At 40.9% G+C, this 26,160-nt stretch overlaps 1 protein-coding gene across 1 annotated transcript in view; it reads right to left on the reverse strand.

Annotated features, from left to right (window-relative positions):
- Positions 1-26,160, reverse strand: part of MYCBP2 (MYC binding protein 2) — a 407,094-nt gene that overhangs the window by 186,110 nt on the left and 194,824 nt on the right. Inside the window, exons 30-37 of the mRNA XM_026662219.1 lie at positions 23,678-23,774; positions 20,795-20,987; positions 19,790-20,064; positions 18,039-18,260; positions 9,409-9,600; positions 4,763-4,969; positions 2,670-2,801; positions 1,803-1,981 (exon numbers count right to left, since the gene is read on the reverse strand). Of these exons, the coding sequence (XP_026518004.1) occupies positions 1,803-1,981; positions 2,670-2,801; positions 4,763-4,969; positions 9,409-9,600; positions 18,039-18,260; positions 19,790-20,064; positions 20,795-20,987; positions 23,678-23,774 (1,497 nt within the window). The remainder of the gene's footprint in view (positions 1-1,802; positions 1,982-2,669; positions 2,802-4,762; positions 4,970-9,408; positions 9,601-18,038; positions 18,261-19,789; positions 20,065-20,794; positions 20,988-23,677; positions 23,775-26,160) is intronic.

Raw genomic sequence — 26,160 nt, forward strand, 5'->3', positions numbered from 1 at the left:
GAGGCATGGGGGCTGCCCGAAGCCGGTAGCGCTCGGGCAGCTCGGCTCTTAAACAGAGCCGAAGAGTCAGGGGAGAAGCAGAGCAGCTGGAGCCCGGGAGGGGAAGTGCCCGGCCGGGGGTGCAGGGTCCGGAGGCATGGGGGCTGTCCGAAGCCTGAGCGCTATCGGCTTCACGGTTTGCGGGGCAGCCTCCAGACCCTGAGCCCCCGGCTGGGCGCTTCCCCTCCCAGGCTCCAGCTGCGCTGGGGAAGCGCCGGCCAGGGGCGCAGGGTCTGGAGGCTGCCTGGCAAACCGTGAAGCCGGTAGCGCTTGGGCAGCCCTTTCCGTGTGGCTGGGAGGGAGGAGGGGGAGTTAGGGTGGGGACTTTGGGGAAGGGGCGGGGAATGGGCAGAGTTGGGGCAGGGAAGGGGCAGAGTTGGGGCGGGGCCGGGGATGGGAAAGCGGCGGGGCCAGGGCCCCATGGAGTGTCCTCTTTTTTTATTTTTTAAATATGGTAACCCTACAGTATGGACATTCTTATGTAACATCACTTACTGCCATTTAAAAATTAGATACATTTACTACCCTCCAATCTCTCAGTGTAGTAGCTGATTTTTAATACAACTATATCATTTTGTTAGCAGCTTAGTTTCTTCATTCTCAGATCCTTCAAAATCTTGGATAAACATCTGTTCCTGGAGACTTGTTGCTATTTTATTTATCAGTTTGTTCCAGTACCACCTCTTCTACCATTTTGATTTTTGACAATGTCTCATTTTTATTAATTGATAAGAAAACATGTCTAGACTAGGTATCTCCCCAGCATACTCTGTGGTGAACAATAACAGAAAAAAATTATTTAGCTTTGATACACTGTTCTTATCCTCAGCTTCTCCCTTTACTCCCTGAAAGTGCAGACCCGTCAACTATCTCACAGGATTCCTGATTCTGATGCAGAGAACTTCTTTATCACAGAGGGAATGACAACAATTCCTATATTGAGATGTTGTCAAAATCAGGCCCTAGGTGTCTGAAGTCGGCCACCCAGAAAATGAGAAACAGAGTTAGTGGCCACCTGCAAAAAATTTAATTTAAGTAACTCTCCCAGTATTACACAGAAGTCTGTGGCAGAGCCTTCTCTTGGGTGGCATTCAATGGACTTAACCACTTTCTCTTCCTGTAGTCCCCTGCCTCATTCTCAACACACCTTTCAACTTCTAAAGCAAATGAGGCAGAAGTTCTATAAACAACAGACTCATTTCACTATGCAATCTGATTCTTTGAGGGGAGGGGAGAATACGGGATAGAGGAATAGTTCTCAGGGGGTGATCCCATTCCAGGAATGATCCCCCTCAAAATGTTGTACCCTGCATGAAAGATAGAGGGAAGAACAAATGCCACTTACTGATGCTCCAAAATCTGGCTTTAAAAGCCAGGATAACAATAGACAAAGCAGGAGAGCTAAGTTACCACAATGTTTGTCAGACTGGAGCACAGAATCTGAAATGAGGGCAGAAGTGTAGCCTTGCACCAGAGCCTCATGGACAAGTCTAAACTGCCTCCAAGATTTGACGGCAGAGAGGAACAACCCAAATGTCCTGGATGAGAGGGACAGATTATGATCCAGAAAGCCAGCTGTTTTCAATAAAACAAAAGCTAAAAACAACATAATTGAGTTGGAAGAGCGAGATATTGTTCTAACCAAAGCTGCTATCTCTACAAAATTAACTTAGATTTGTTAGTTCCTGTGAATTCTCATAAATGGATTTATGTTAAGTTTTTATGAAAAAAAATGTTTTAATCAAGCATGAGAGCTCACAGACCTGTAATAAAGAATCTGTGGAATCTGTCCTCGTGTCTGGTTTGTGCCATTACTGCTCAGGCTACATGTACTGAACGTAAATGTCACACCATCTGGACACTGGACTGTGGTCATTCCCCCATCTCCATTGGCAGTGCGGCTTCCATAGTTCCTCAGACGGACTGCATATTTCACATTTTCCTTCAAAACAAAAGCCAGAAACAGCATACAATATTAGACTGGTACACAAAATTTGTTTCATAATAGTTTGTAGTATTCATGTTGAAAGCACATTTTCTACTTAATATAATTTTATTCAATTATATAAAAGCAGTACACGGTCGAAAAATATTTTATACACACTAACTTTCAACTTAAGGGAATACTCTAAAAATAAAATTAAGTGGAAAAAAGTGTGGCATCTAGTAAAAGTCAGAACTTGTCTGCCCTCAAAGTTTTGTTCACAGTGACGTAAACTGTATTATTTCTGGTTTCTTTAAAAATAACTAAAAGATAACATACCCCATTGACTAGAAACTCCAGAAAATTAGCTGCCAGTATATATCTAAAACTATTTTAATTAGTGCACAAGTTACATTCTATTGAACACTGACACTCAAAAATAAGATTTCATTCATTTTAGAATTTGAACTTGACACTTATTGGGTAGCTAATGAAATGACAGCTTTTTCTAGATATGTTGTGTTTTTTTATTTCTCAACAAAACAATATAAATTTAAATGAAGTATGTACTTTTCACATCTATATAAGAAACAGAACCACAGCTATTTTTCAACACCAATTTAACTCTAATATTTAATTTTTAGAATAAAAATCCAGCATTTACTGACAATAAATGGGGAATTACACAGCTTTTCCTTTTATTTACCTTCAGAGGCACAACTTTGTCAAGTCTAATTTCAGATATGTCGCTGGGGGAATCATCTGTGGTGTATGTTCCTTTTACTAACTCTAAGGATGTCCATCTATGGGAATGAGTTGAATCTCCAGCATGATCACTCTAGTTTGAGGAAATATAAAATCAATTTTTAATTTGTATAAAATGTAACAATCTATTCAGATTATGCACTTATTCTAATAATTATACTTTCAGAGCTCTGACATAGTAACTTTGTGTACCAAAAATACCACTGTTTTTAAAGAGCTAAAAACCCTTCAGCAAATAAATAAGAGCTCATTTACGCTAAAAACTTAGGGCAACCTAGCTACGTCACTTAGGGCTATGAAAAATGTCACATCCTCTGCGACAGAAAAACCTTCTGTCACTGTAGCAAGTGTATACACCACAGTGCTGCTGCAGTTCCACAGTTGTACCGCTGCAGTTTGTAAAGTAGATGTAACCTATGGCTCTCCTTATAAAAAGTGACTTCTAAAACAGAGAATTTATTTTCCCACAACTGCATGCTCCTACCATTCAGAACCCAAGCTCTGTGCCCAAAAGTGAACAACTAGGACTACAGGTGCACCAAATCACACCTTCTGTCTTCACTAGAATGAAGGTATTGCCACGATACTTCTGCACAATATGTTGTCTTGGGAGCAAAGGACTTAATTCCAGTTGCAAACAGATTTCTGCATAGCAGCATTTTGAATTACCTCTGGCTGTAGTCTATGGATTTTCTTTTTGGTATGAGCATTTTCTATGATAGATTGGTAGGTGAGCCCTCCGTAGCATGTTGCACCCCAGACCAAACTCTCGTATATTGTTTGCCTTTTTTTTGGTCAATTTTCTGTCTATGCAATTTTATCTCCTCCTTCGTTTTTTCTTTTCTGTATATGTTGCTTTCAAAAAGATTTCCTCCTCTATCCCCATCCCCCATTATTTTGTTTCTCTTCTTCTGGGGGTTCCCTCTGGTTTCTCCTGTCCTACAGAACCCCAAACTCTCCTAGGTGTTTTCCTCCCTTTTCTCATCACCAGAAGGCTACATGCCATATGGAGTAGGAACTGATTATCTATGGACAGATTCAGAGGCCAGAATACATGTGCTTTTGCATCTGAGATGAGTGCCACAAAAGCAAAGAACAAAAATTTGGGGTGATTTACTGATTAATTTTTTGTAGTACAGTAAGGCCTCGAGGCCATAACATATCAGGGACCCATTCTGCAAGGAGCTAGTACAAACACATGGTAAGAGGCAAGCCCTGTCCTGAACATCTAAGAATCTAAACCAAAGGATGAAAGGAAATATTACCCCTCATTATATAGATGGTGATCTGAGGCACAGAGAGATTAAGGGCCTGATCCAAAGCCTATTGAAATATATAGTAGGGCTTCCATTTATTTCAGTGGGCTTTGGATAAAGCTGTAAGTGACTTCCAAAGGTCACAAAGGAAGTCTATGTCACAGATGGGAATTAACACAAAACTCCGGAGTCCCAGTGCATCATTGTAATAAAAAAAAAAAAAACCATCCTCTCACACTCAGGGAATATCTGACCCACAATTGTGCACATCTGAGCGTCTTCCAAGTATGGCTCTATTAGGGTTAATTGAGAAAGCAGGGGAAGATGGAGGACAGCTTTCAGAAGCCAACTGCTGCTTTACTCATAGTTAAAGGAGCACATTTGCAAGGAGGAAGGGAAACAACTTTACTCTCACTACGATTCTGTTTCAGATTTCCCTCCGCCACACTTCCCCTCCCCGAATAGGCTGCCATTCCCACCCCTCAGGGTGGGAAACAATATATATATATATATATATATACTGATAAAACTCAGCTGAAAGGATATGACCTCCCTTTACCACAGCTTCTCTCTTTCCATGTTTTAGTGCTATAATTGTATTTATTAAATCCAAAGAATTTTAAGATTTTATTTGGAATAATGCTACTAATATTCATACTAATATTAAGTTGTAACATACTGTATTGGTGCACTGATATCTTGGAGAGTAAAAATATACATGTCCTACTTTAAAAAAAAATCCAAACAAAAATAATAGATGGTAAAGTGCAATACTTACATCATCAACTAACACCTCCAGCTCATATTCATGAATTCCTCCTCCTCCATAAACAGAAAACCCTACAACAACTACACCAGGTTTGTCCACAGAGAAACAGATTGCATCAGGGGACCCATTACCAGTATTCCAACTTCTTCCCTGACTTGTTTTAGTGAATCGGTTTGTGCTGGATTTGACAGAATGAAGGGAGTTAAGCCCATCAACCTGTAAAGAAATAAATATAAGCAACAACTAGAATATACTTTGTTTTAATGGAAGAAAGCAAAATTATCTCAATTATATAAATATTTTAACTTAGTAAATGTAGGAAGCAGGTGTTAGAACATCAGAGACTCACAAAAGAGGACTTTATTGCAACTTTAGTTAAAAATAAAAAGATTTATAGTAACTGCATCTTTTTCTCAAATTTGTCTAAAATATCTGACTAAATATTTTTAACAAAACTAAGCAGGAAATATTTTAGAAACTTTAAAATGGCAAATTTCGCTTGAAATTTCTTTTGAAGGAAAGATATACAATATATTAATGCCATGTATCGCTTCTGTCACTCTTAGCAGATCAAATGAATCACTTTATTCATTCTTAAGGGGTCAAAAAGTTCAGCTGATTTTTGCAGCTTTTGTTTTAAGAATAGATATGGCAAAATTCTGGAAGTACTGTTGTACTACTAAATGGAAAATTACTTATCTGTAACTGGAGTTTCTTTGAGTGTGTGATCCCTATCTGTATTCCAGACACTGTATTCATGCTCTGTATGTGCACGAGAAGGGAGAATTTGCAAGTAGTGTCTGTTGGTCTGCATCCTTGCCCCTGGCGTTCCTCATGCTCAGTACTGAGGTTACAAGGGAAGGTGCAGATCAACCGCCTCCCCAGTTCCTTCTCTATCATGAATCCAGACATAATCCCAAGCAGAGGGGAAGGAGGATGAGTAGTGGAATATAGATATGGACTACACATCTCAAAGACCCTCCAGTTACAAGTAAGTAACCTCCATTTCTTCTTGAGTGCTGGTCCCTATGAGTATTGCACATGTGGGTGACTGCTAAGCAGTATTCAACTAGGAAGGGGTACAAGGATGCAGCAGTATAGATGTATAATACTACTGTCCCAATGACTGGGTCTGCAGAAGAGTCTGGGACTAAAGCGTAATACTTCATGAAGTTGTGGATGGAACACAAAGGCTGCCCTACAAATGTCCAATATAAGTACGTCCTGAAGAGATGCTAATGAAGTTGCCTGTGCTCTAGTGGAATGGGACCTCACTGTGTCTGGAGAAGGAAGATGTGCTAACTGATAGCAAAGGATGATACAGCCAGAGATCCACATAGAGAGTCTTTGAGCACACAATGCTTGCCCGATCACTCGCTATAGCGACAAATAGTCTAGACAACTTCCTAATTGATTTCATTCTTTGCAAATAAAATGTTAAAAGCTCCTCGGAGGTCAAGGGAATGAAATTTTTTCCCCTCACTGGAAGCACGAGGTTTTGGAAAGAATACTGGTAGGCGAATTCATGTGAAACTTGGTGATTACCTTAGGGATGAATTTCAGGTGGAGGCAAAAGGAAACCTTTTCCTTATGAAACATGGTGTATTGCAGATCAGCCATGAGAGTTCCCAGTTCACTCACCCTCCTGCCTGACATGATGGCAACGAGAACGGTGATCTTCATAGACAGGTGGAACACTGAGCATGCAGCTAACAGTCCAAATGACAGTATGGTAAGTACTGAGAATACAAGATTGAGGTCCCATTGGTGTGTGGGCTTCATTAGTGCTTGGAAGGTCCTCATGAGGCCTTTTAGGAATCTAGTTGTAAGCAGGTGAATAAAAACACAATAGTCCTCCTCCAGAGGGTGGAAGGCATTGATTGCTGTTAAGTGGACCTGCTGCAAGCCAGTAGAAAGGCCTGATTGTCTTGAGAGTGAGGAGGCAGTCAATACCAGGGATCCCTGCACAGTTTTGGACAGAAGAGATTTTGTTGTGCCCAGCTAGAGAAATGCCTTGATTAAGCTAGGTAACATTTTCTGGTGGAGTCTTTTCTGCTGTGGTTGAGAACAGTCCAACTGGACTCCGAAAATGAACACTGTAGGTCTGATGCCGATCCAAATACCAGCCTGTGATGTGGAGATAGTCTGGGTTGTCATATCTGATCCCACCATTCTCCTGATTCAGCAGATCTGGGAAGGGCTAGATGCTGATGGGAAGATTGGTGAAGATTTGCAGGAGGTACAGAAACCAGAATTGCCTGGGCCACTTGAGTGCTATCATGATTGAACAACTTCAGCTGAGCGCAAGGACTAGCCAGGCCAGCCTCCAGGCTGATTAATGAGCTCAACTGAGTTGTGATAGGATTGCCTGATTGACAGGTCCATTTGATTGGCTGAAGAGAGCCAGCAGGCCTCCTGTTAAGCTCAGCAGCATCTGGGCACCAACTACTCAATGCTTTTTGCCCACAGCTGTGACCATGCTTGCCTCTGGCTGCTATTGTCTTTCTCTAGCCCTGATCCTATCCTGCTCCAGCCCTGCGTTCCCTTCCCTGCTCCTGGCTCTGACCCTTGGTCCCCAGATCCAGTCCCTGATGCCCTCAACCCAGTTCTAACTATTCAGTAAGACTGCCGACACCTGCCCCTGACAGGTGCAATGAAAATGAATTGTGAATCACCAACTCGTGGTCTATGGAGATGTGTCTGCTGAAATTGTCTGCCAGAGAGTTTTGTGCATGAAGGAGGTACATCACTAAAAGAGTGGAGTAATTCCAGATGCACCAGTTCCATAAGTGGACGACCTCTATACAGAAAGAGATTTTACTCCTTGTTTGTTTGTTTATAGAGAAGACAGTCATCACATTGTCTAACATTATTCAGACAGGGCAGGACCATGGAAGTGGGAGGAAAGCACTGCAGGCCCTTCGTACTGCCCGTAGTTCTAGGAGATTGATATGTGATCAAAAAATGTAGGCAGATCCAAGTCTTTAGGGCCCAAGCATGAGATCTGATCCTGCATTTGTGACAGTGCCCCTCACTCTCATGAAAAGCCTGAGAGCTCATGCTTGGAGGGGCGCTGCTTGCAGACAGAGGCCTGTGTACGGGTGGGGGGAGGGGGGTACTCCTGGTCTAGATCTGATTGGGGTCTCATGGCTTTTTCCATGAGGTGCTTCCTCTGTTGAAGCTCTCGTCCTTCTCAAGTTTGGGGTCGGAAAGAGTGGCAGATGCTGCATGTGGCAGAAACATGAGCCTCTCTAAGGCAGTAAAGGCAGCGTTAGTAGTCACTGCTGACCAAGAAGGAGCAGGGGCAGGGGAGACAGTTCTTAAGCCTTGGAACTCTGTGCACAGTCCTTCTTCCAAGGGGAGAAAATAGGGAGAGTCCCCAAGGCAGGTAAAAAATTCTCTATACAACTTAAAAAAACTATAAAAACACTATTATTTACAGAATTATTTACAATATATGTCAACAGATAAGAAGACTGAAGCAGCTTTGGACACAGAAGATTCTTCTGACTCAGGCCATACAGTGGAAAGAAGGAATTGGAGGGGAGGTTAATCCACATCTTCCCTTACACCCTTAGTGTAGGCTATACTGCCATTCGAGACATGGCTGGGAGGAGAGTAGGTTGGTGAGAGTTTAAAGATGTGAGTCAAGCTGCCCACTGGATGAACTTTGTGGGCTGGAGCATGTGCAAAAGGGACTCCTCAGATGAGGAGCTGTAACAATGTTGCACTCATGAAAGGCTACACTAGATAATGATTGAAATGCCATATGTAGTCATGAGGTATTCAAAAGGTACTTGTTAACCCATCATATCAATGGTTATCTGTCTGATAGTTCATGTAAATGTTATCTGAACCTTGCTTGATTAATAAGGTTCTACTATTAGTGGATATAATCTGTAAACTCCTGGCCATGAGTTGGAGTTATCTGCTGGCCAGGTTGCTCCACTGTGAGGTCCAAGGGGCCCTGGATGGGTAGGTCCATCAAAATGGAGGCACTTTTGGGTTTCCTCAACACTCCTTATCAGACTGCGGTGAAATTGAACAATTCCTTATGAATACTGTGCAGGATAGGAAGCAAAAGAAGGTTAGGAGAGTCCTTCTGCAAGGCTTGATATAGGTAGTTAGAAACTTAGTTTGAGAAAATAATGCCCTTGTGGCAGAGGTGACTAAATTAAAAGACCAATTGGTGGAGGCCGTTGAAGGGAAGGAGGATGCAAGCCTTAATAGCCAATAACAGCTATTTGGCTTGTGTTCAGGAACAGGAAGAAACAGTGGCCAAACTGTCTTTTAAATGAGATGATATTTAATTTTAACTCTACCTGAATAGTATTATTTGTAAATTCTCACAAAATTCATTCTGTACACAGAGTAATTGCTGTAATTTTGGGAAAGGTACACTGTATTCTTCAGCCATAACAAAATGGCTAATCGTGAACAGCACTTCAATAATAGAGAGTGATTACACAATTTAAAAAGAAGTATTTTAGTGGTTTGAGAGAGACTTCCTACACGTATGAGGAATAGCAGTAAAACCAGTAAAAATTTTCACACAGGTCGAAACATTAAGTGCGATCACAGTAAATATTACATTCATAATGTACAAATACTTTAAAACACTGATATCAAAGGTAATTTTACAGAATCATTATTACCTCAGATCCCAGTGCAGAAGCTGTAAGTTCACTCACAATACTAGCAAGAAGTCCACAGGTATTGGAAACCAGGTGTGAAGAGAAGAGCTCATTTTCTCGTCTAAGACTGTTTCTGACTGGTAACACAACAATAACCAGCATTTTTTCTAGCACTTCCCGAAAGCTTGTCATCCCTGAGATATTTTCCTCATTCTGTGGTATGAAAAAAATATTAGAAATGACCAACAGTATCTCTATATACAAATCAGCTTGTAATAAAATAAATTATCTGTAATAATAATTGAGGCATCGGTACCTTTCTAAATTAGAACTTCAGATCACTTTAAAATCAAACCATAAGAAAAAAATTTGTGATGCTAAATTCACATTCCTACATTTTGCATGAGCTGTGAATAAGATGATTAGCAGATTTATCTGGTAAAACTTCACATACATCAACGTATAAACTATCCTTTATACATCATTGCATTTTTTGCATTGACTCTGACATTTCTCAGAACTACAATGGTGATGCACATTTTAAATTTTGATTCCTTAAAAAAAAGATATTAAAAAACTGTACACAGTCTCAGCAATGCTCATACATAGTAGGATGTACAAACCAGTTACAAAAAGAATCCCAATCTAAAAATTGCACTGATACTCCGCAATCCAAGGAAAACACCCACCCCCTACTCAAAAAACTCCAACTTTTATTTGAAACGTGGGTCTACTTTAACAGAAAAAAACCTCAATTTTTCTGAGAATAAGGTTTTACCAGTTCAACCCCCAGTACCTCTACATAAAAGTCAACTTGTAATGAAAGAATTTAATTATCTTGCAGTAATTGAGGTATCAGTGCCTTTTTAAATTAGCTCATCATAACTTTTAAAAATCAGGACTTCAGGAAAATATTGACGCTAATTCATGTTTAGTATACAATCGTAGCAATTCAACAATTCATTCAGCCAGACATAGATTTACGTTTTTGTCTTCTCAAATACAATAAAAACTAGGTTTCATTAAGAATATTATGCTATAACCGGAAAGAGAATTCCTAGATAGGCTTGTGCATAGTCACAACGGTCATAACAGACCCTTATAGTCCATTACCTCATCAATAGCTATATCCCAGCAATGAAAGCTCTCTCTACTGGAGGAGAAGGTCTCAGCTTTTTTCATGTAGCATGCGTCATGAATCATACAATGAAAGTCAATGCAGAGATTAACTAGATATGTATCAAACAGTCTGCATGTCTTCTCTGTCCCAGAAGCTTCTGCTTTTTGTAAAGGTATGTCTACATTGCATAGTCAACCCAGGTTCTGAGTCAGCTTTACACCCAACCCCCCTGTACCATTCACACACACAGCCTTCTGAGAGGTGCCAGAAGCCTCTCAAGACGCAGGCCTGCTGACTAGCCCAGGGGCACGAGTCTGAGTCCATATCCTACTGTGGCACAGGTCTAAGCCTGCTAGCTTTGCAGTGTGGATGTAGGCAAAGCCCAGGTCACCAGGCTTGTGTTTGGAAAGACCATCAATGCTATCCCACAATCCCATAGGCCTGTGTGTTCTGAACCTTTAATCCCCAAACTTTCCCACCTGACTTCCAGGAACTGGAAGCAACCTCCTGGTTAAAATACAACTGCCTGGCATTTAATCCTTCCTTCACGTGAGCTCCTCAGCTAACCCTATTGCACATTAGCTATTCCCACAACTAAGAAGCAGACTAACACTCAGCATACTGCTAGCTGGACAGAGGAACACAGAAAGATTATGATGAATCTGTGGTGTGAGGAGAACAAGAGCCATGGTTTCAGCAAGAACACAAGAAATGAACATATGTACATAAGCATCTTGGAGAGGCTGGCAGCACCTGTGCTCCACCAGCCCAGAGCTCAATGCTGGGAGCGGGTTAAGTCCTTCAAGAATGCCTATCACAAACCCAGGGACAGGAACCACACCTCAGGGAACTCCCTGTCTACCTGCCCCTTCTACAAGGAATTTGATCAGGTGCTGGGGACCACACCAAGAGGCCTGAGCAGGGATGTTTATAACCACAGAGGCAGAACCAGAAGAGTGCCTGCAGTTGCTAGATCAACCCCTCAAAAGTAACCCTGTTGTTGATGCCAGTCCCAGATCAGGCTATGCTGCCAGAGCAGCTGCAGCACATCCTAGGCCCATATTCAGAGGATCTGTTTTGGGATGGCCCTGGAGAGCACCCATTTCTGGCTGGTGATGCATGTGAACTTCTCACACAGTATGTATACACAGCTCCTGGCAGCAAGCCTCCCAGCTCAGGTCAACAGACTCAGGCTTGCACTACCTCTAAACATATCTGTTGGTATTGTGGGTTGGGCTGGAGCTCAGGCTCTGAAGCCTAGGGATGCGGGTTGACTTCAGAGTCCAACCTTTAGCCCAAGCCAAAACTTCAAAGCCCTGCCTACACAGCTAGTTTTAGAGTACTAGCCCGAGTCCAGCAACCCGGGCTGGGAGGCTCACTGCCATGGGCTATGTAGCCATACCCACAGAGTAGGAACTCTAGATGGCTGGTTAAATTCCAGAGCCGGGCATACTTATTATGGCTCCTTTGTAGTTCAAAAGCCCACTCCATTCACAGATGTGATCAGACACCAGATGCCAAAAAATCTCCTTAGAATAGACAGATGGCGCTCCTCTGCTGCTCTGTTTCTATCCAAGCACTTCTAGAACCACAATGTCCTCCAGACTTTGTCTTGCCTTAAAGGACTGTAAAATCATAGTAACAGGATCCTCTTCATAGGAAACCTCTGCATCAATGGGAAAAATATGGAGACTTGTTTATTATTTTAATTGATTTTAGTATGTCAATTTATCATGTCTCTTGGCTTAAAGCATGGCTTGCAGGAGCTTCTAAACTGGCCAGTGAATGAAAGATGAATAAAATAAATCCAATTCATGTAAAATATCATATCCTGTGACCTTGAAGTACTGCAGCCCTGGAAAAAGGGCAATAGTGTCTTCCCCAACCCACACCTGGGTCAGACAATGTGCTCTTATTTTCCTTAGCAGATCCTTTCACCTCTGCTGGGCAGAGGCAAGGAACCAGGAGCCTGGGGAAGCAGATTCTCAACTAACATGCAAGAAGAGTCAGGAATGAAATGATGCAGGAATTCTGGCCAGGGCTGATGAACAGCTTGATTACAAGAGAAAAGAGAAGGCTATAGACAGAGTGAGGCAACCTAGCAGGAGAAGAGACTGATGGTGTAGTTTGTGCAACATGGCCAGAGATTGAGGAAGGAGGACAGGGTGTAGCACCAGGAACTTTTTGAGAGGTTGCTCACTGTCATGCCACCAGGCTACAAGCTCTAGCTCCACGTGCTGAGTCCCCCTCCACGCTACCACATCCTGCAGCCTCTGCAGACAATGGACAATTCTGGGGTTGTCTGGTTCATGATCCAAGCAATAAACAGTGCATGGAACAATAAAATGTACCCTGTACATCAGTCTGCACCTGTTCATCCACAGCTTATGCATGCAAAGCACACCAGAATGGGCAAGAAGAAAAGGGGAACATGGGAGAACTGCTGTGGTGCCACTGTACATAGCTTGGCCATTTTGCACTTTTTTTTCACTTTTTTTCTGACTGTTCTCATTTACTGTCTTTTTCACCTTGATGTCACCTGGTATGCCTGTAAGGTTTTAAAATTATTTACATGCTTGTTTTAAATAAAGTATTCTATTTGCAAATAAGAACATGTTCCAAGGTTCTATGACAAGGTTCCTTTTAATAAATTTATTAAAAACAACACAATAGTCCATAATCAGTGTGTGGAGATACACGAACAGTTGTATTAAATTCATAAAAATAAACTCCATTGCAGCAGTCCATAAACTGTATGTGGAGGCACATGAAAGGGGGGTTACTTACCTGTATTGTAACTGGAGTTCTTCAAAATGTGTGATCCCTATCTGTATTCCACTATGGGGGTACACATGTGCCTGAGACCGGAAGATTTTTGCTGGCAGTGTTCGTTGGTCTGTGCCTGCATCGTTCACCCCCTTGAGCTCCGGATTGAGAGCTTAAGGGGAAGTGCAGACCAACCACCTTCTCCAGTTCCTTCTCTAGCATGAATCAATAATTAAGTCTGCAGCAGAGGGAGGAGGATGGATAGTGGAATACAGATAAGGACCACATATCTCAAAGAACTCCAGCCACAGCACAGGTAAGTAACCTCCCCATTTCTTCTTTGTGTATTCCATTGTGGGTGATCGATGAGCAGCGTCTATTGCGGTGGTGGGTGTGAGGAAGACTGGAACACCGCAGATGGGAGCACAGGAAGTGTCAGCTTTCAAGGCTGGTACTAAGGCCTAATATCTGGAGAAGTATGGGCTGACTTACAGGTTACATTAATAGAAACATCTCAAAAGCTATTGAAGCTGTCTGAACTCTGGTAAAGTGGACTTTCAAATCTTGTAGTGGAGCAGTGTTAGTTCATAACACAGTAGGATGCACCCTCAGATCCATTTGGGAAGTCTTTTCAGACAATATGGCTTCCCTGCCATCCATTCTGCAAGTGATATGAACATAGGCCATTTAAATGGTTTTTATTCTTTTTTATTCTTTGCTGATAGAACACCACTGCACTATGAACATCCAGGAAATGCTGACATCTGTATTTGCTAGAGGTGTGAAATTTCAGGAAAAGTTAGGTGATGGGCTGATGGAGATGAAAGTCTGAAATCACTTTAGGAATAAACTTCGGATGCAGTCTCAGCATAATCTTAACTTTGTGAAAGACTGTGTATTGTGGGTTTGCCATAAAGTCTCCCAGTTCATCCATCCATCCAATCGAGTTGACGGCTCCCAAGCAGATGACTTTTATGGAGAAATGATATAGGAAGCCAGACACCAATGGTTCAAAAGGAGGCCTTGTTAGTGCTGAGAGGACCAGACTGAAGTCCCAAGATGGAAGAGATTTGCTTACAGTTGAGAAAGTTCTAACTTAAGTCTTTCAAAAAATGAATTGTTACAGGATGGACAAAAATAGAGCAGCCATTGATCAGAGGATGGCAGGCACTGATAGCTCCCAAGTGGACACCTATTGAGCTAAGGGAAAGACCTGAGATCTTCAGGGAGAAGTAGTAGTCCAGGATAGTAGGGATGTTGATTTCTTCTGGAATTGTGTGACAATTATTGGCCCAGATGGAAAACCGTTGACACTTGGATGTGTAGTATTTTCTCATGGACTTTTTCCAACTGTTGAGAATAGCATGAACTGCCTCTGAACAAGCTTTTCTAGGCTAAATGCCCAGCCAAAAAACAAGTTCCTATTCTCTTCACAGGGCTAGAAAGGCTACTGGAGGGAATCACCTCCTCTTGTGTGGGAGGGAGACTAACTTGCTTATACTGTTTCTGTTTGGTGAGTAAACTGTGTGAAGCTAGTCATGCAGTCAACCATGTCTCACAAATGCAGGATGCCCCATGACACAGGAGAATGAAACAGGAGCAAACCTGCATCTGTGGGCTTAGTCTGAGTTGTGCAGCAAGCTCTTCTGTGGCCTGGAACCTGTACTACTGAAGATACACTTTTGGCTGTGATCAAGTCTAGACTCACTTCTACAAACACTGTGGACTGGGTTGTGTGTTATTAGGGTGATTAACCACGGGAACAGAAAACCAAGGCAGGTAATGGATTCTCCATTTCTTGAGGTCTTCAAAACAAGACTGGATGCCTTTATGGAAGATGTACATTAGACAAACAGAACACAAGTTACTAGGCTTAATGCACAGGTAACTGGGTGAAATTGAAAGGTCTGTGAATCTATGAAAATCTGTCAATATAAGACAGTATGAGGACACCATGCAGTTTTGCAACTTTAACTATCACAACTACATGAAGTTATTCGTATTAAGGAAAACTGGAGTCACATTGTATTATATAAATACATATCTATAGGTATCTATATTATGCATGTACTATCTAGCCAGCCTTGCTGCTTTTCAGTACTATGGAGAGCAAAATTACTTAAATGTAAAAATTCTTTACTGAAGATATTTCTTGATATATTCATCGTCTCGGGTTTGTGCTTCTACTATAAAACTGGTGGGTATTTTTAGCTAAAAACTATTAGTTTACACTAGGAATGTTGCACACTACCTTTTTTCTTCAAATGCGGTTAACTTTATAAAATATCCTTGATCTCAGGGACTCCAACCTCTACAGAGTCTTTACTGTAGGTAATGAAAGCTATTACGAACATTTTAAAAAGCGAAAACAGGGCGCTATGAAAACAATCAAGATGAGGAAGTGTCTCACTTGACAGCAATATATACACATTGCATATACAAAGGCACAAACGATAACTTACTGGAGAAATCGCTACCAATAACATAATATCATTCTATAAAACATAATCCATCTTGCACCAAATGACCTTGATTTCCCCCCCCCCCCCCCAAGTTTAACACCTTGTTTTATTGTCAACAGGAAATCGAGAAATTGCACAATTGCACTTTTTCAATTTTGAGCAGTATATGGATTTTGCAGGAGAGTTTCATTTATAACTACTTTTCTTTCAAGAATATAAACCTTTAGTTTGAGAACTATTCTCCTCCTGATGAGAACACTCAAAATGCGAACAAACACGAATAGCAATTACACTCACTCATCTAGAAACTATCTCCCAAATCATCTCTTTTTACATGCAAGTCATTAACACCCTTTTTGAAAAATCACTGAGTTAACATGGGTTTAACCTTCCAATCCACTCATAGCAGATTTTACTAAATATGGAGCTCACAACAAGCATGATAATTTAAGCCCCTTAACATTTCTTCTTTTCAATCACTATTTTTGTGACGCAGACACATTTCCAAATAAATGCACCACAAAAGACAACAGTTGTAAATTAGATTAATCTGATATCTCCAGAGTGGTGTCATGGGTGAACTAATCATCCATTTAGGGGAACATGTGAACTCCCAAACTGTGCAAGAAAGCCACAACCATTACCCAGCATTTTGTGAAAACAACTGGGACTGATGCCAGCCTCAAACCCCTGAACATACTCATGATGTTCCGCCTACAATTAATCTAAGATACTGTGGTGATAGGGAAGTTTCCCTATAGGTAAGAATCAATAGCATCCAGGGCAAGAAAGAGAAAAGATGTGACCATCTTGAATTTTTTCTTGACCAAATATTGATTCAAGTCCATAGCACCAGAATGGGTTGGAGTCTGCCTGTCTTTCATTATCAGGAAGAAACTGGAATAAATGGCTCTCTTTGCCAGAAGGAATTTACTTCCTACTGTGTCCCTTCTTGATAAGGCCATACCCAAGAGTGTACCCAGAGGCCAGGAGCAATCAGCAGAGGTTGGGCTTTTTTAAAAATTTCATCTTGCAGGTAAACCATAATACTCAAGATACATGTGTTCTAGATAGCTACGGACCTCTAACTAGCATGATAAAAGGCCCCAATCTCCTCCCAATAAGGTAGTTCGGCAAGCTATAGCAAGTAGCTGATTGTCTAGATGTTCTGGACCCCTTAAAAAGCCCTTGTTAGGTGCTTGTGGACAGGGGACCTAGAATCCTTTCATTTCTGTTGCTAGTGAGCTGATATGTCTGTGTAAGGAGATACTGGACACCTTGAAAGCCAATCATTAATGTAGAAAAACATATCACCACCCCACAAATAGTGGTGAGGAAAGTGAAATACACCAGACCCAATTCAGGTAAACATCTACTCTGCCTTCCATAGAGAGATTTCTGCCGTTTCCCAAAGCAGTTCTCCCCAGTGTAGGGTAGTTCTTCAGGTTTCTTCTTGAACTTTTGGTGGAACCCAGACTACTGCAGTGAAGCAGATCTTCAGGTTTCCAACTGAGAGCTAGGCAGCAGCTTTCTTAATCCTATCACCCATATGAAAGGCTTCTTATACAAGATTCTGAACCCGGGCCAAGTCCGTATCTTCGTGACCAATCCTTCAAAACATCTAGGATGTCATGTTGATTCATTAAAGTACAGTACTGTTTTTGAACATATAATATTATTGCTTCAGGACAATGCTTCATTCATTGTGGAGGATGGGTGGCTTGTGGGGTTTTTTTGTTTTTAAATCCTTGCTTATGTGTGGTCCTCTGACTCTTTCATTGCAGACCTTCCAACCTCTGAACGAAGCTGGGATCTCCCAGGTACCAGCCTCAATCACTTCTCACTCCTGCTTTATTTATGATCCAAAAGTAGCGTGAGATCATTCATTAAAGCCTATCAGTCTCACCGATCATGGGGACACATTAAAAAAAGACTTACTCAGCTTATGTGGTCATATGTGCAAAATCAATAAAAAACTGAGATTATTAATGAAAAATATGTAGTAAAACTAATAGCGACAAAAGGGTATTTTCCCCCAATGTACTCAAATGACTAAGCTACTTTTGATTCAACTTTCCAAAATTTAATTTTCTCTCCAGTTGAGAACAAATGTGGGAATTTTCAGCCTAAAAGATGAATGTTTGACAAAGTTGTAAGCATCTGAAATAAGCCACTTAGAATGGAAACACGTAGGCAACCTCGGCTACAATCCTATAAAGCAGACCCAAATTCCCTTTCCATTCTATTGGTTTGCTGTTACAAAAAAATTAAATAGATAGATAGATTTCAGAAAATTTCCTAACCTGACTAAGTTTTTCCATATGGGCTACCAAGAGAGGGAAACGGTGGGCCAGTGCAGAGTCATTCTCGGTGCTGACTTGTTTGACCATGGATCGCAGCAACACCTCTCCATCATAAGTGATAGGAAAGATAGAGGTCAGCTTTACGGAAGTATGACACAGGGCTGACATTACAGCTGCAAGAAGCCGGCTACTTGATGTTTTGAAGTTTGCTTCCTGGATGTCCTTTTTAAAAAAAAAAAAAAAAAAAAAGAGAAAATATTAAACAAATAGTAAGTGAAGTATAGGTTTTCAAATTCATACTATTATTTTGTGCACATTCTACCGTACATACTTATATGGCCCCCATCACAATAGTATCTGAGAACCTCACAATGCCTCTGTGAACTAGGGAAGTACTATTATCCCCATTTTACAGATGGGAACTGAGGAGCAGAGAGACTAAGTAACTTCCCCAAGGTGTCACAGGATATATTTCAGGCAGAACTGGGAACTGAACACAGATCTCTTGAGTTATAGTCTAGTTCTTTAAACAAAGGACCATCCTTCTATTCTCACAGTAGTTTCCTCTCTCCTAGTAACATTCAGGTTACTGCACCACTATAACTAACATTAATTTTTGTGAAAGAAGCTTCTAAATCACAGTGAAAGGCTTTTTCCAGTGGCACTTTAGTTATTAAATCTATTTTTAAAATGTTTGCTGTAAGTAGCAAAGCATAAAAATGTCAATTCTCTTGTATATTTTACATTACCTTCACTCTTTGGATCTCAAATAGTTTTTAACTTAAGTTTATTAACACACTACTTCTCTCAAATGTTATTTTACTTCCCAAATTTATGACATTATCAAATTATAATTTTTAAACTTGAAAATTATGTCCTCAGCTGAGCAATAAACGTAAGCATATGAATGATTTTAACCATAAAAGTTGGCCTTAGTACGCTTAACAAAATCAGTTTCATTTACAGCTATTCACATTAGGTCATAGCTTCAATAGGGACTATTGGGACTGTGACACTCCCATTTATTTCAATGAGAGTTAGTTGCCTAATGAACTCCCATTGAAATAAATGGGAGTTGGGCAACTAACCTGCATAGACGCTTCAGAAAATCCCACTGGGTGACTATCTGCATCTTTAGGAATCTAAATACCTCTGAAAATCCAGCCTGTGGTGGCCAGAAACAATCTGCCAATTCACTAACTACAGTTAATACTTTCTTTGTTTATTAAAGTTTTAAAAGCAAAGCCGATGCTTTTTTCTTATGTATCATTTAATATATTTTAATTTAATTAATAAAAATGTTTTGTGCATTTTCAACTAAATATTTCCATCCAAAGACAAATCCCACAAACACAAATACCAAATAAAAAATTATCTAGTAAATAAATGCATCCTACACCATTTTCCAAAATATTGTGTCCAAAAGGTTATCTATAAAAGCCTTAAGAATTTGTTTGTCTTCCTCTTTTTCTATTACACCTTCTATCTGAGACTATATTTACAAATGTAAGTGTCAATTCATAAAATAAGCCTCACCCAGAATACTGTACCTTAGATCATAAGACAGCGGTTATAAGATTTATACTATATGTATAGAAGTGTATAGCAACTCAAATTGTAAAAGCAGGATAAAAATTAATCTAACTAAAAAAAGTGAAAAAAAGTAGAATAGGAATCTTATTTTTGTGTCTCTTTAGAGCACAGAACAGCATTGCAAGAACTACTGTTCAGTGATGTTATTTAATGTATACCTGATCTAAACAATTCAGCAAGTCACAGAGGCAAGCCCATTGTAGAGCTGGTGTTGGACAGAAAGAGTGAAAGCAGGCTGTGAAAGTGTTATGACATTCTTGAAGAACAGCTTCTAGAAGACTCAGGGGCTGACTGAGATATCCTTGGGGGTCATTGTCCAGCTTCACCATACAGTGATCAACTCCTTCAGATAGAATTTTTCTCAGCAAGGTTCTTGTTTTCCCAATGCAGTCTGCTAACTTGCTAGTTTCCTCTACAACAGCCTTAGCAGTAGCTAGAAGGTGATAACAAGCAGTACATTAAATTTACAATTAACAAAATATCTGTGTATATTTTTGTCTATTACAATGTAAATTATATACAGTAGCTAAACACAAAAGTTACACAGAAAGTTAAAAATAGTATACGCATATTTTTAACAAGAGAAAATTAAAAAACAGTTCAGTAATTGTATATATTGACACAAAGCAAGACAAATCAAAATTAAGCAACGTTAAATATACGTGAGAACTTGAAACTTTTCAGACCTAGATCCTAATGAAATAAAACAAGGATATACAGATGCTACTAAATTTTAATAAAGATGCACTTTGCTGTTTTCACACTTGTAAGCTAACACATTTGCTTTCAAATTTTAATTGATTATGCTTACTAGCAAAGCAAATACTATGCACAGAAACTGGATAACAAACCACAGGGTAGTCCTGAAGGCATAGCTGTCTACTTAAGCATGAAAATATATTTTGACATAATTAGGAGATTAATCAAACATGTGCAGTTGTATGTTCCATTAGGCATATAATTGATAGTGCAAAAGTTTCCTATTTCTGAATGCATCAATCCCTACTCTCTTAAATTGCTCCACTAAAAATATTTCAAACTGTGATACAGCTGCTAAAAATCAATTAACTGAAAATTCTGCTTATTACTCAAGTTATTTCCATATTTTATGTTACCTGTCTACTGATAAATATTAATCACATGCATAAGACAAAAAATATTACCTGACATGGGGTATATCTCACACGTGTAGACCCTCAGCAACCTGAGACAACAAGTGCCCACAAAACGCAACCGCTCTAGATCGAGAAGGGTAGCTGTATACTGGAATCCTTTCAATCCCCGAAGCTCCTCAACTCCTAGGACTAAGGTTGTCCAACTCCAATGAAGAATGCTTAGCAATGACTCAAAGCATTCCTATTTCAGGAAAGGAAAAAAAAGTCAAGTTCAAATTTCTAAGGAAGATTACAAACTAATGGCACCTATCTACATCGGTAATATAAAAAAAAAAAAACCCTCTTACATCAATACACACACACACACACAAAACCTTACTAACCACATTAAAGAGTGCTTTTAATTTGAGGATGAGAAAAGAAAGAAATGCCGGAGGTAATTCACTATTATAACACAAATACACCCCCAGCAGCCTGCATTGTATATAACAATGTCTTGTGAGTGGAAACTGAAAACTGAAGATAAGCCTCTCTATCATACATAAAATATTCAGGTGATCAACATAGCTGATAGCCCTAATTAATTTATAATGAATTAAAATAAACTTTCAAAAATTGTTTTTAGTTGTTGAATAAGTACCATGGACAATTTTCAAAAAATACTTATTTTCAACTGAGCGCATCCTTGCCTTAATGAAAAAGAATCTATAACTACATGCCTGGTGCTGTCAATGCCAGAGCTTACAAGCTAATCAGGTTTGAATCTATGTCAGTACTTGCATGGGACACCGCCTAGGAACACCTAAGACCTCTGGGGAAAAAAGTGTTGGTTATTTATAAAGTGCCCTAACCAGAAAGGATGTTCCCATCCCAAATAGTTTACAATTCAGGTTAAGACATGTTATGGGATGACAAACCGGCAAAATAAGGAAGGAGGACACCCAATAAAAATCATGTGACTGCTTGGCTTAGTAAAAGCAGATATCTTGAAATATACATAGATTTGGTGGAGAGTAATTGTTAGTTTGTTTTAATGCCATTATTAAAAGAAGGCAACACGGGTTTTCTGGCCACACGGAAAGTTTTAAGAAGAAACTTAGAGGAGGACAGCAGATAACAGACTGGGTAATTAAAGGAGTTCCAAACACAGATGGCCACATAAAAGAGGACATAAAAAAGAACTGGTGAATGTAACAGGGTGGGCTGCCTCCCTGGTGCCCCTTGTGGCCAGTGGCGCCCTGCCTCATTTTCCTCTTCACTCAGGCTCCTCAATAATTCCATAAAGGCTTCTGCTCAATAAAAATTCCTCTTCTTGAGGTCTGGCTTATTAGCATAAAATAAACTCAAAATAAAAGTATCTTCAGCCTCAGTCTCACACTGGGCACAGCCACTCCTCCTTGAGGTCTGTCTGTCCTCCTTCCAGCATTCAAACACTCTTCTGCTCCAGTTTCAACCTGGGCACAGCCCCTTCTTTGATGGTCTGGCTTACTGCTCTCCCAGTACTTCTTGCCTGGAGTTCGGCCTTCTCCAATGCCTTCTTCCCCATTAGTGCCTTCCCTCTGCTGAATCAGGGCCCTGCAGGAGCCTTCTTACTCTCTGCTGTGCTTGCAGGCATCAGCCAACACCAAGCTGCAGTCTCTTGTCTCTTTAGGCCCCCTCCTTATCTACCCCAAGACTGATCTGGGTCACCTGACCTCATTCTCCCCACCTAGGCAGGAGAGTTGGGTCATGGCACAGATGGGGCTGGGCTCATCTCCCCTTAAAGGGGCCAGACACCCTGTAACAGTGAAGAAAATTAAGATGTATACTCCTGGAGGCAGAACCTTTCAGACGATTATTAGTTGCCAAGTGTGGACCGTACGCTTGGTGCTGTACAAGACAAGACGTAAAGTCATATGATGAAATTCAAAACTAAACTAATCACCATTTACAACCAATAAAGATCCCATGGCACTTTTTTATTTATTTTTTTTTAATGGAGATATCCCATCTCCTAGAACTGGAAGGGACCTTGAAAGGTCATCAAGTCCAGCCCCCTGCCTTCACTAGCAGGACCAAGTACTGATTTTGCCCCAGATCCCTAAGTGGCCCCCTCAAGGATTGAACTCACAACCCTGGGTTTAGCAGGCCAATGCTCAAACCACTGAGCTATCCCTCCCCCCCTTTTTGTAAGAGGAGGAGTGAAATGGCCACATTCCAACTCACAAATATTTTATGTAAGGGTCTTCTTGGAATTTCAACTGTTCTTTATTTTGTCTTAAACTGTTCTGCTGTGCTGATATGCAGTGTTCAACAGATGGGGTCTTCCACTCCAGAGGTGGCTGCATTTCAGTGCCCCTATGTATATTCCTCACCTCACAGAGTGTAATGAGGCTTAAGTAAGTGCTTTGAGATCCACAAACAGTATGTGTTCTGGAAGTGCAAAGTAATGTAATTTATTCAGGAGAAAAACTAATCTCACCAGTAACTACTTAGGAATCAGTTATATTCTGAAGGCAGCACAAGACTATAAATAGTACTAGGTGCCTCAGAACGGTGTGGAATCATTAACAACTTATTAGTTAGTGAAGACAATGATTTGTGATACTATCAATACATATGAATATTTTAACATCAAAAGTGAAGGCAATTTTCCAAACTAGCTTACTCATTAAAAGGTAAAAACATACTGCAATAAATATGCTATTATACAATCTGGACAACCACAATGATAATCAAAGTTTACTCGGACATGAGATTGCATTGGAATGTTGAGGTAGAAGTGAAAAAATCGCATTTAATACACTAATACATCTAGCTTCCTCTCAACGTATGCGAATTTTTATAAAGTTATAGCTGAAAATACAGTAAAATTACAATTTTTTCCTTGAAATCTTTAGATTTTGCAATGAGAAATGAAAACATAGAAACTGAAGACTAACTAGTACTCACCACTGAGACAGTTCTTGCAAATGACCTCTTTAAAATATGCACAGGCTCGCTGGTTTGCTGTTTTCCTTTTGATGCAGTGCCATCACTTGTTGGCAGCCTGCAAGCAGAAGTTGAGAAATGAGATAAGAAACCCTGATTGTGTTTTTAAGCATGTTTTGTTTTAATATACTGGTTAGCGATGATGCAGCAGAGGGATAGCCTAATGGGATTACCTAGAAATATTTACTTCACTTCATTTCTAAAGTAACAATTCTTCTCATAGTAATATATCTGCCAATTTGGATTCTGCACTACTAGGAAGGAGGGCTGTCCTTCAAGCAAACACTGATGAGTAAGGCTACCTTTTAGTCACGGGTATTTTTAGTAAAAGTCATGGACAGGTCACGAGCAGTAAATAAAAATTCATGGCATGTGACCTGTCCATGACTTGTACTATACCCCTGACTTAATCTTGGGAGTGCTGTGGGTGCTGGGGGCAGTGGCCCGAGGAGGGCCGCGGGTGTTTGGGGGGGGGGGGGGGGGGGGCGCAAGGGCCCAAGGGGCGGGGGGGGGATCGAGTCGGAAGCGGAGACGTCCCTCTCTAAGCTCCTAGCTCCATGAGCTGCCAGCTCTGCAGCTCCCATTGGCTGGGAATCACTTCCAGGGAGAACCCCCCAAGATAAGCACCATCCAGAGCCCTCACCCTCTCCCGCGCCTCAACCCCCAGCCCCACCCAACCTCCTGCTGCTGCTGGGGGTGTGTGGCGCCTGAGACTGCCCCAGCAGCGGCCAGTGAGACTGGCCTGGGGGCTGCCTGAACTGCTCAGGCAGCCCCAGAGACAGCCACACTGGCCGCTGCAGAAGTCACGGAATCCGTGACTTCCGTGACAAAGTCGCAGCCTTATTGATGAGTAAGGCTACAATTATGTCATGGAAGTTAGAATCCGTGACTTCCAGAGACCTCTGTGACATTTTCTGCTCTGTGGCTGGAGCTGTCAGCAAGCAACCCCACAGCTCTCAGCCGCTTCTGGCCACCAGGCAGCAGGGGAACCCAGAGCTGTCCATTTGCTGTGTGTGCTGGACCCTCCTCATTTGTCAGGGATATTTTTAGGAAAAATCACAGACCGGTCATGGGCTTCCGTGAATTTTTGTTTATTGCTCATGACCGGTCTGTGATTTTTCCTAAAAATATCCATGACAAAATCTGAGCCTTACTAATGAATTTTTCTGTTTTTATTATTGAAAAGTTTTTCTGCTGGCCTTGAGAACACAGAAAAATACAGGACAAGGCACATGACCTCAGGAGCAATAGCCAAAGATTTGCTTAATTCAGGATCTTTTTGTGGTGAAACAGAATTAAGATGAAGAAACAGAGGGAACTATGGATTGGCAGATACGTTCCTATGAGACCCAAATTACAGGTAGAATAATGTTGTCCGGTTCTCCAGCAGAGTGCATTTGATAATCCAGATTCAGGATTACTGAGACATAGGCCCAAAGTAGTGTCACACAAAAGAAGGAAGGAGATGAACACACAGAGAGAAATTATTACTAAGGAAAGTACCACCATCTGCAGGCCTTTGCGTCTCAAGGCTGCAGACTTGGATATCTAGATGGTAATCCTTCATAAAGGTGAAATAGTGAGGATTAGGTGGCAGGTTTGCAGAACTTTGATTCTGACCTGCTTACATATTAATTATACAACAAGATGAATCAATTCAAACAAACATTTAAACTGTCAACACAAAGGCCCTATATGCTCTCTCTTCTAGCATCTGAACTGGTCATCCAAATTATTGCATTTATGGAAGGGAGCCCTGCTAGACAGAAAATTCTCAGAGTCTGTGGAATAAAGAACGTAGAGCTTTTTTGGATTGCGGCACAGTCATGTTAAGGCTACATCTTTGCTGAAGTAAAAAGGGAAACTCATCCCAGAGAAAATTAGGAGAAGATTGTCAAGGCTATTACACTTAAGTGAGATCCAAGTTGGAAGGTAAACCTTGACATGGGATTTAAGATTAGAAATGGTCTTTAAGAAATGGAAAATATGAGGGTGCATCACAAGAGGATCCTGTCTCCCAGCAAATCCCAAAGTGAAGACTTGTCCATTAACTCTCATCCCTCACTCTCACAGATCTTGGGAGACAGACCTGTCCTCGCTTACAGACAACCCCCCAACCTGACGCAAATACTCACCAGCAACTACACACCACTGAACAAAAACACTGACCCAGGAACCTATCCTTGCAACAAAGCCCGATGCCAACTCTGTCCACATATCTATTCAAGGGACATCATCATAGGACCTAATCACATCAGCCATGCCATCAGGGGCTCGTTCACCTGCACATCTACCAATGTGATATATGCCATCATGTGCCAGCAATCCCCCTCTGCCATGTACATTGGCCAAACCAGACAGTCTCTATGCAAAAGAATTAATGGTCACAAATCTGACATCAGGAATCATAACATTCAAAAACCAGTAGGAGAACACTTTAACCT

The sequence above is a fragment of the Terrapene carolina genome, unplaced genomic scaffold (assembly GCF_002925995.2).
Source record: "Terrapene carolina triunguis isolate 2854851 unplaced genomic scaffold, T_m_triunguis-2.0 Scaffold21, whole genome shotgun sequence".
NCBI classification, from domain to species: domain Eukaryota; kingdom Metazoa; phylum Chordata; order Testudines; family Emydidae; genus Terrapene; species Terrapene triunguis.